At 37.9% G+C, this 11,573-nt stretch overlaps 1 protein-coding gene across 1 annotated transcript; it reads right to left on the bottom strand.

The window, feature by feature from the left end:
• Positions 1 to 214: 214 nt before the first annotated feature.
• Positions 215 to 457, bottom strand: Z519_12115 (uncharacterized protein; the record flags this gene model as incomplete). The annotated part of the gene is made up of 1 exon (XM_016769822.1): positions 215 to 457. One exon carries the CDS (start codon positions 455 to 457, stop codon positions 215 to 217), a length of 243 nt encoding a protein of 80 aa, XP_016613881.1.
• Between the last annotated feature and the right edge of the window lie 11,116 nt (positions 458 to 11,573).

Raw genomic sequence — 11,573 nt, forward strand, 5'->3', positions numbered from 1 at the left:
AAAAAAGAGGGGGGGGGGGGGTTGGCGTCTGATACAATTCTATGGAAGACAGTGGCGTTTTGCGTGTGAGATTCGAGTCCGAAGAGGGTTGAGTGCCCTCCTCGTGAGGAGTAGCCTGCTTATCCGTGTCGTCACTCGGTAAGGTGATAGTGTCTTGTGTATTCGAATTGTCGGTCGCTGAGGAGATGTTCACCGAGGCCGAGTTCGACAAGGGTTAAGCATTCTCCTTTGCTGGGTTCGAAGAGAGTTGAGTTTTCTTTTTTGTCGAATCCGAAGAGGGTTCGGTGCTCTTCTTAGGACGAGTAGGCTGTACATAAATCGTGGTGCCGTCATCCAATAAGCTATTTATATTCTGTGCATTCAAATTGTCAGACGCTGAGAGGACATTTGGCGTTGGTTGAATTTGGCCGGTTTGCAGGATGGCGAAACCGTTGTGGGAGTCGCAGAATTGGTTCATTTTCTCTTCAATAATGAGGACCTGATTCGGGAGGAGCTGGGAAATTAGCCTGCAAAGATTCTCTCGCGTGGTGTAACACGACGAGAGATCGATTGAATGCTCTCACGTTGGTTTGTCGTTGAGGGAGAGACAAACGTGATGGAGAGACTAACGTCATGGTGTCACGAACCCACCGTTGTCCCCAAGTACTCTACGCCCTCCACCCGAATCGGGTGGACGGTATAGAAAGAAAAGGAAAGGATAAGGCAAAGGACGGTTAAGGCACAAGGCTATCGGTTAACGCTGCCTTACCCTTTTCACGTGACAGAAAGAGAGGAAGCTATAAGAGTCTCCTCTCACCTAAATCGGCTGAGAGAGAACTCTTCCTTTTTCTTAAGCGTTGAGTCGTTGTCAATAGGGCTACGTAAATAGAATAAGGTATTTAGCTACTCTAATTCCTTTATACCTACTACGTTACGTAGGTCTCTAGTAATTCTTAACGCTTATCTATTACGTAGTGATACTATCGAGCTAGTAGTAGCTATATGCGATTCTAGAGAGACCCCTAAAAATCATCCTTACTAGGGTAAGTTCCTATCTAAATTAGATGAGAATGAACCCCCCATCGCCCCGAGATAATGGGGCGCCCGAGGTCTCGTCGAGGACTATCGATGAAGACCCTACGACCACTACGGACTCTATAGACCCGCGACACTTCATTTTTACGTCTACGGACGTAAGTAACCTTAAAGAAATAGATGATAAATAATTATAGACCGAACTATCTAGGCTTAAAAGAGAAAGGATACGGCGAGAATAAATAGATCGAATTCATTATCTACGGAGAGAAAGTACTCTTAGTGTGAAATAGAGATTAATGTAAGAGACTATAGTATATTCTCGAAGTCTCTCACCTAAATTAGGTGAGAATAATAAGCGACTAGCCATAGATAATTTAGCTAGCTACGCGAAAATCTTTAAGGCGGACCCCCCGAAGTATTTTAATAAGGGTAGTTACTAAGTCTTAACTAAGTTTATTATAGGCATCGAGATATATTTCGAGTTCTATCACTAGGACCTAATAGATCCTAAGGTAGCTAAGCGAGCCATCTAAACGGCGGTAATCTAGCTAGATGAAGAGCCTCGTTAGATATATTATAGATAACGTAACGTACCCGCTAGTTAGAAGGAATTTCTTACGTTTCTTTAAGGCACTATTAAAGACTCTTAAACTCACACTTTTAAGGTTACTTATACTACTTAGTTTAGAAAGTAATGAAAAGAATAGAGTATTCGTTAGTACTTATATAAACTAAAGTAAGTAGAGGCCGAGATAAAGACATTAAGACTTACGGAAGTCGAGTAAAAGATATAGCGTTTCCTTCACGGTCTATAGCTTAATATTCGTAACGTAGTTATGGTAAAGCCATAGAAGGTACGTCTTAATAGAAATACTATTCTTACGGCCGCCTATCGCCATAAGATATATTTCGCGAATAAGTAAAAGAGTAAGGCTAAGGAGAAGAATACTTTAGGGAAAAGAAATGAGCTTCTAAAGTAAAAGACATCGATGACTATAATAGAAAGTGGGAATAGAACTTTTCACCCGAATCGAGAGAGAAAAAATATATTTAGTTCGCTAAATATGTTAGCTAAGCCTAAATCTAAGTAGAGAGAAAAATTAACGTTCTCGTTTATTTCTAAGTGCTATAATTGTTATAAGGAAGGGCATCTAGTACGGGATTGCCCTAAAAAGGGTATAAAAAAATAGATACTAATGTAGTAAACGTAGCTACCGCATTAGGGTATATTTAGTCTACGAGACACGGCGCATTAGAGTAACGCTATGTGAGCATTTAAGTAATAGTCCGAGTAAAGGGCGAGAAGTATCGATTGCGGGCTCTTATAAACTATGGAGTATAGAACGACTTCATCTCATAGATAACTATTATTAGGCTTAGTTTAAAAGGCGTTTCACCAGATATATTTAAAAAGGCTATGAATGGACGGTAGATCATTATTTACGGCCGTTATAGCCTCGAGGTTTAGGTCATTAATGACCGGGGGAGGACTACTAAGGCTAGACTTAATTTATTATCTACGAATATCGAGGGATTCGATATAATACTCGGTATACGCTAACTTAAAGTAATTAATTCCGACATTAATTTTAGAGATGGTACCTAGGTAGTGAGAGATTTAGACCGCTAAACCCGAATTAGTATAATTATAGCGTAAGAGCTTATTTAAGAGAAGAATGAAATCTATATTATATAGTATTAATCTTTAGAGAAATCTTAAAGAGTTTCTTACTCGAATCGGGTGAGATAGTATTTCACCCGCCTCCGAACTCTCGTATTAAGTAAGAATAGAGATATATCTTCTCTTTATACTAACTATAGCGACGTAGTATTAGATTCGGACGAGACTTAAATTTTACTAGTGTCGAGGGTAGAGTATATAATTAATCTTACGCTAGATATAATAGTACTCTATAGACCCATCTACTCTTTAAGTAATAGAGAACTCGAGGCTCTAAGAGAATATCTCGATAATACATTAATGAAAGGATGAATTTAACGAAGTATCTTATTTACTAGGGCTCCTATTCTATTTATTCTAAAGAAAGACGAAGGACTTCGCCTCTATGTGAACTATAGAGGGCTAAATAAGATTACGATTAAGAATCGTTATTTATTACTCTTAATATCTAAGATTCTTAATCGCCTAGTAGAAGCAAAACTCTTTATAAAGCTAGATCTACGAGATACTTACTATAGAATCCCCATTAAAGTAGAGGACTAGTGGAAAATAGTATTCCGCACTAGATATGGGTAGTTCGAGTACTTAGTGATATCTTTTAGGCTAACGAATACCCTAGCTACTTTCTAGGTATACGTGGACGAGTCTCTAAAGAGCTTATTAAACGTTTTCTACATTGCATACATAGACGATATTCTAATCTTTAGCAGAATAGAGAAAGAATATAAGGATCATATTAAATAAGTGCTCGAAAGACTCCGGAAATCACGGCTTTTCATTAAACTCAGTAAATACGAGTTCTATGTAAGAGAAGTGACATTCCTAGGCTTCATCGTTAATGAGAAAGAAGTTTCAATGAATTCTTAGAGAGTAGTAGCCATCCGAGAATAGCCTACCCCCTAGATATTTAGAGATATCTAGATATTTCTAGAGTTTACTAATTTCTATAGAGCTTTTATTCGTAATTTCTTAAGAGTAGTAACGCTAATTATAAATCTACTATAATGGAAGAAGTTGGAAGTAGTGGACAGAGTTATGATTAGCTAGGGCGCCGACCCTAGACTATGATTCTTCTTATATAGTTCTGGGGGACTATCTTTTATAGACAATATAAGTAACTAAGTTACCAATAGAGAGGACTTCCCCTAGTTAAGTGTGCGCGTTGAGAAGAGACTATACTCACCGCCGTACGAGTTAATGCCCATGGCTAGTAGCCTCGCCCCAGTTTAATAGTGCCACCAATAAGATCTTCGGCGAATACTTATAGATAGATATCTCTCTACGAGCGATGGGAGAAAATTACGAAAAATAACTAAACTAAACTACTTACTAGACTAATAGAACTAAAGAATTACCTACCTACCTATCTAACTAAATCTAAAGAAACTGGCTATATATGTAGAACCGCTACGCAGGGTGTATTATTTAGATCACTAGCTGAGCAAGTCTATCCCGCTGTACGGAGCGATTTACGCTGGCTATTCATAGAGACCGCTGCTCGGGGTGCCTTTTGGGATTACTGGCTGTATATATTTGCTACCACTATGTGGGGTGGAGACCAACGACTTAACGACTATTTAGACTACCTAGAAGAAATGAGAGAGAAGTATCTCCTAGAAATATAGGAATACGTTTAACCCTGAAAACTCCTAACTTAAGAAGCTTAGGAGGAGTCGAAGAACGTGGATCTACTTAAGAAATAATAAAAATAAGCGGTTGAACTAAACTCACTAAAATAAGTGAAGTTAGAGCGCTACTAGTCGGGAAGTGAATCTAGAATTTTAATGGAAATTACTAGTGAAGATAAGAAAGAAGCTCGACGAGAAAGTCGGTGAAGAGATAAAGAGAAGAAGAGAAAAAACAATAATAAAAGTACTAAAAATAATAAAATATCTAGATCTTTCGGTTTCGTTATTAAGATTTTACACTATTTCGATTATAAGAGAAGAAGTAAGAATAATTTAATAAAGAAAAATATCGTCTACGAAAGAATCGAATAGTAAAGAAAAGCTAGGATCTTCTACGATATCGAGTATTAGCTTATAAGATCTATCGACGCTAGATTCGACGATATAATCGTTATACGTCTCTTCTACCGTAATGTTAATGAGAGAAATACTTTAGAGCTTAAACGAAAGTAATAATCTTTTATACTTTAATGAGAAGAACGCTACCTCTTTCTTCGAGAAGTTTAAAGAACTATATAAATATAACTAGATTATATTAAGCGAAGAACGTATTCGTAGATCTATTCGCTTTATATCTAAAGTAGAGAAAGAACGCTGTAAAGAGCTCGCTAAGTATAACGTAATAAAGTAAGAAAAGTTTAAAGAGAAGATCTTAAATAAATATAAAGATCGAAACGAAGTGTAGCGAATAATAAGTATTTAATATCTTTAGGCACTCGCGAAGCATCGACGGGAGAAGTCTTAAAGCCTAAAGCTATATCTCCGTTAATTTCGTAAGACTACGACTCATCTAATTAAAATCGAAGTCGAGACTAACTATACTTACTATCGTCTTCTTTTATTAGAATTACTAAAGACTTATATAGATAAGATTCGAAAGAAATAGAATTTAATAAATCGAAAGCCGGAGAATTCGAACTTTTAGAAATACTAGAATTAGATAAAAGAACTATAGAATATTAACAATGAAAATAAGAAATTTACGTAAGGAGTACTCGACGAGAAGTTCTAAGAACTAGCGTACGAAAGAGAGACTCGACCCTTAGCCGTTCGAAAGAAAGAATCGTAAGAATAACGTCGTCGTAAGAACTACACGGATAGTAAAACGAAGTCCAATAGAAATGCTTCGTCGCTGATAAATCGACCTTCTACTTCTAAGAGAAATAATTAATCGATGAAGAAATTATTCCGTTTAATGGGAGCACTAACACTACCGATCTAGACGCGGAACGCTATTACTCTAGACTTTATAACTCGACTAATTAAGGCATTAAAGGACGTTCCTTAGAAAGCGATCTAGCCCTCACGCGGCCAGTAATCCTAGGATCGTTCAATTCGATTCGGAGAAATATCGTAGTACTACGGTAAATAGTCTAGTCGACGGAGTTCGAACTCGAGTAGTTCTAAAGGAAATTATTTTCTTTATGATTAGCCGGGATACGTACTACGAGATGACCCTTAGTGAATATACTAGAAAGCTATGGGAGCGTTATATCTTAATTCGGAATATAGGATCGCTCTTAGAAAGTTCCGAGATTAAGATCGTTCTTCACTTACCCTACTAATTCCTACGAGAGAGATAAAGATAGAAAGATTAGAATGAATTGCGCGAGAGATCGATAAGAATTCGGGAGTTACGTTCGAATGGCCTTATGATATACGAGATTCTAATTCTACGCCGCTAGAAGCGAGGTTAAGTATTGTTTACGTAGCCGAATCGAGACTTAATTACGCTGCCCTAAATAACTCTAAAGATAATTCCTGTATCTCGAATACTATAGGTCTAAAAGGAATTCGTGTAAATCAGCCCTAGAGTGAAGCTTACGTAGATACCCTGGGAAAGCGTTTAGCTCCCTAATAAGACGGATATACGTAAGCGAAATACCCTCGAATTAAGGCTTACGAACCTTCGGTAGAAGGACTAAGACGATATGTAACGCGACGGGCGAAATCTAATAAAGAAATCATATATAACGGGATCGCGAATAATTCGCTAGGTTCGATTAGCTCGACTAATTAGAGATCGAGAATTTCCCTATATAATGTATAGAATAAGCGGTTACGTAACCCGACCTCCTAGGATACTGTGATAGGAGATTCACTAGGGCCCTCCTAGCCTCGTTAGATATTATTACGTCCCCGAACTATAAAAGAGACTACGTACGAATTACCTAGGCCTAGGCCTCTTCGAAAGACATTATTATAGAATCTAAATAGTGTCGAAAAGATCGTAAACCACCTATTAAACTAAGAGGTCTTAATTCGAATAGGGGACTTACTATTAATAAAGAAGGTTCGGAACGAGTGATTCTCCCGTAAATATTGGTATTACGACGAAGATAAGTAAGAGCCCGTCTATTAGGGTCATACTCCGCGAGGTAGCGGCGTAAGACTTACGTAAGCGAAAGGGAAACCTACTACTAAAGTCGGTACGGTATAAATAAATTCATTAGTGAATCGTCCGATCCACCTAAGACTATACTATAGTGAGTGCCTCTATCTACTCGTAAAGATGAGAGGCCGATATAAAGACTCCTTACTAAATACTAAAGCCGAGATTAACCTAATAACCCTCGCCCTAGTTAAAGAGATAAGACTATCTTAATATATACGAAAAGCTAAGTTTATTTACGACGTCGTAGGCTTTAACGACGACTAAGAAAAGTTTATAAAGATGATTAAAGATTTTATAGTTAGCATCGCTAGAATCGAGATCTTAATAAATATCTATATAACGAATGCTATGGACTCAACGTACCGTTTTATCTTAGAAAGACCATTTTAGAAGGTAGCTTAAGGATTAGTCTAGGAAAAGGACGAGGATACTTATATTGTGGGTTTAACGGATAGCTACGTCGGTAAGAGAGTATAAATAGTCGCACAGACTACTCCTAACTTCGATAAAGATCGAGATATGTTCACGATATTCGAGCTTATATACTTAGTCTCTTTAAAAGGCTAGGCGAGTATAAGACGATGAAGAAGCCCGTACTCACGTTAATAAGGGCTTAGAAGAAACCTAGAACGCTAGCTCTCGACTTTAAGATAGACTAGGACGATAATCTAATCTCGGTAACGAATCCTTTCGTAATGAGCGACGACGATCTCTAGAAGCTATAGTTCTTAGCTAGATCTTTCGACGTATAGAATGATGAGTAATTCGTAAGATCGTTAAGGCTAGTTAACGACGAAGCCTTAAGATAAGATCTAGAAAATAAATAGCGATATAAACGTCTTAGATCTAAGCGGCCGTTGGAAGCTCGAATTAATACCCTCTATAAGAGAAAAGCTAATAAGGTGAAGCCTATGAATACCGATCGATAGAACGACTTAATACTCGGAGAATCACTAAACTAGAGAGTAAAGACTATTACGAAGAAATAAGCTACGTTTAACGGACGACCGTATCGATTCTCTAAATGAATATACTCTAGACTTATAATATTTTCTTACGGGGAACGTCTAACACCGGAGCGCCTAGAAAAGCTAATCATCGAACCTAACTTAATACCCCTTAAGAAGGAAGTCTTAGTGGAAATTCTATATAACCGGGAAGACGCTTTAGTTTAGAATATCGAAGAGATTAGAAGAATTCATTACGATGTGGCGTCGCCTTAGATAATCCGAACTATACCGTATATCTCATAGTAGACGAAGAGTTTCCTAGTCTCTAAGGCACTCGAGCCGATCGTAATTAAGCTAGTTAAGAATAAGATTTAGTCGCGTCTCTTCGAGTTTAGTCATGGCTCGTATAGGAACTCCTTCTTTCTAGTTAAAAAGAAAAAGTCTAGGGAATATCGACTAGTGATTACTACTTAGAATATTAATTCGGTGATAATAAGGGACGCTAACTTATCTTCTTCTTCGAACGACTTTACTAAAGAATTCTTAGGGATGTAAATGACTTTTCTTCTAGACTAGCTTTCCGAATACGATTAAATAGAGCTCGTAAAGAAGAGCCGAGATCTTACGGGTATTTATATATTCATTGGGTTAATTCGATGCGTGATATTATCTTAAGGAGCGACTAATTCTGTGGCCTAGTTCGTACGTATTACGAATCGCATCTTATACGAATAAATTCCGGAACGTACACGACTATTCTTAGATGATATCGCGGTAAAAGAACTAAAGACCGATTACGGATAGAAAGAAGTAGTTCTAGGAATGCGCCGCTTTATGTTAAAGCATTTAACGAATCTCGACGAAGTACTAATTAATCTCGAAAGGGCCGGCGCTACGATTGTAGACTAGAAGCTATAGCTCTATATAAATGGAATCGAAGTAGTCGAGTACGTCTACGATCGAGATGAACGATATTCTTAAGAATCGAAAATCGATAAGATTCGAAACTGGCCTATCCCGACGAACTAACTAGAGCTCCGTGGCTTTCTTAGAATCTACGTGTATTATCGTGTCTAGATCTTTTATTTCGTAATCATTGCTGAACCGTTATACGCCTTACTTCGAAAGAATGTAGTTTAGATCTAGGAAAGAGTTTACGATGAAAGTATTAGGGACCTACGTAACGCAGTAGATATAAAGAGATTAGAGTAGCTAAATATCTTATTCTATTTACGTAGTCTTATTGACAACGACTCAACGCTTAAGAAAAAGGAAGAGTTCTCTCTCAGCCGATTTAGGTGAGAGGAGACTCTTATAGCTTCCTCTCTTTCTATTACGTGAAAAGGGTAAGGCAGCGTTAACCGATAGCCTTATGTCTTAACCGTTCTTTACCTTATCCTTTCCTTTTCTTTCTATACCGTCCACCCGATTCGGGTGGAGGGCGTAGAGTACTTAGGGACAACGGTGAGTTCGTGATAGTTGCCCCCCCTCTAAAAAGCGGCTCGCCCTCGAGTCGCTACGAGTATAAAGACAGCCTTAATCCATCGTATGGACAGGCCGTCTCAATTATTAATGACGAAGATAATGATATGATAGTTAAATAGTCATTCACTAACAATAGTAAGTAATTAAATTCCTACCCGATTTAGGTGAGATAGTCGTTTTATATTGTTACAGCAATGCGGGTGAGATTCAATTCACTTTAGCCTTTACTTTGGTTCTTAAGCCCTTTACTATGGTCTTCTTCGTCTCTTTCTTCCTCGTTTAGATTAACTATAAGATATGTAAGTATTACCTACCCTACTCGGGTGAGAGACGCTACTAATATATATATAGCCTCTTACGTACGAGGAAGTCCGGCTAAACACTTAGTCCTAGTTAGGCTATGGTGCCAGCCTTATTAGTAAGAATTGTGAGTTCTGTAATATTAGAATAATGATAGCGTACTGACGAAAGAAGCGCTTTCTGCGGTTTTACGGATCCTCCGTCTACTCCTAGCTCGGAGCTAGTTTTTTCTACCTTACCCTACGACTAGACTTAGTTTAAGTCGTGTGGGTTTTACTCTCGTTCCCGGCCTAGCGCTAGCTACGTTACCGTAAGTGAGAATTTAGCTAAGGTTAATGATATACTAAATAGATTAGATCCTCGTTAATCTATAGGTAGGTTATCGTGCCCTCTAAGCTCTCATCGAGAGAGTAATTTCCGTTGCTAACAGTGGTTCGGCTATTCTAGCCGATTAGATATAGGTGTTTCTCACCCGATTCGGGTGATGAATCACTAACATCTATTTTAGGAAATAGCTTAAGTCCTAAGTATAGGGGCTTAAGCCTATATTTCGAAAAGCTAACCGTGCTTATAAGGTTGGCGACGATGCCGACCTCTCCGATCTTAGAGAGATTTAGCATTTACTAGACGTTCCAATGAATGTTTTTATCTTTTATTAGTAATACTAAGAGGTGGAGAAATAATACTAATTAGAATAGTAACTCCCTCTCTCCCGGCCTCTTCTACCTTCGTTAATAACGATGAGAAGAATTTTAGCTCGGGTTTCGATATACTTATCCTTCTCACCCGATTCGAGTGAGAAATCACTAATAGTGAAATAGACTAAAGTATTAGTTATTTTAGTGACTCCTTCTCTTCTCTCTCCTCTTCTCCGGCTTCGCCGGTCTTAAAGAAGGTTGTTGCCTCTTTCTTCTCTTCCGCTGTCGTCGTCCGCGCTCGCTAGAGAGTGCCGAACGTATGGTTAGCTACTCTTCGCGGCCCTAAAATATAGGTCGAATATATAAATTAAGAACGTCTCTAGGTCTATGGCCGCTGGGACAACGATGTCTCTAGACGACGTCGTTCTTCTCGTTTATAGTATTAACATTAGGGTTATATAGAATATAAGTAGATAGTAGGGTAATATTGTCCTTAGGAGATAGGTCGGGACCTCCCTAAAATATAGAATATATATAGATAGTAGGGTAATACTTATTCTTAGGGGTAGGTCGGGACCCCTAAAACGATCTATAAGGGTATCGCCTTTACGTGGCGTAGGTTATAAGTAGCCCTTTATAGTGAAACTAAGTATACCCCTACTTGATTTAGGTGAGAGATATTTCTCATTAAGTACGTACGCCGTACTTTTCATCGAACTCTCTAATCATTTTTCGTATAAGGGCACCGGTGAAGTGTTTCCTAGGTTCTTATGTATTGTGTTTATGGCCTCACCCTAGCTATTTAACTAATCAACGTCGTCTTACTTTCTTTCCTTAAGCGTCTAGAATCTATTTTATATCGAACTCTTTCTCTTTATCTACATTAATAGATGAAGAAGGAAGAGTTTCTTAGCGTTAATAATAAGTCTAAAGAAGTAAAACGTAAAATGTTAAATGAATTCATTCATAACGCTTAAGTAGAGTAAGTTAATAGACATTTTTATCTATTCGTTGTTTAACGTAGAAAGGCCCTATATACTTATTAGAGAGTTTCTTACTAGCTTTACGTAACTTAATGTTTTTCGTTAAGAGTATAACTAGATCGCCCGCTATAAATTCTATATTCTTACGGTGCTAATTATAGTAGCTCTTAACCTTTTCTTACGTTCTTTACTAGGATTCTCGTAAGTGAGCTCGTATAGCTAAAATCTCCTTAGCATTTTATCTTACTCTCTTATAAATTAAGAGCGGTTCCTTTCCACCTAATTCGGGTGAATAAGGATCTTTAAGATTTCTTTTTATACTGGGTTTATAGTTGTACACTATCTAGAACGGTACAGCATTAATCGTACTATTCCGGCTATTATTAATAGCCCATTCTACACTACTAAGCGGTTTAGCCTAGTTACTTTATTCGTT

Source organism: Cladophialophora bantiana (assembly GCF_000835475.1).
Source record: "Cladophialophora bantiana CBS 173.52 unplaced genomic scaffold supercont1.26, whole genome shotgun sequence".
In the NCBI taxonomy this organism is placed as follows: domain Eukaryota; kingdom Fungi; phylum Ascomycota; class Eurotiomycetes; order Chaetothyriales; family Herpotrichiellaceae; genus Cladophialophora; species Cladophialophora bantiana.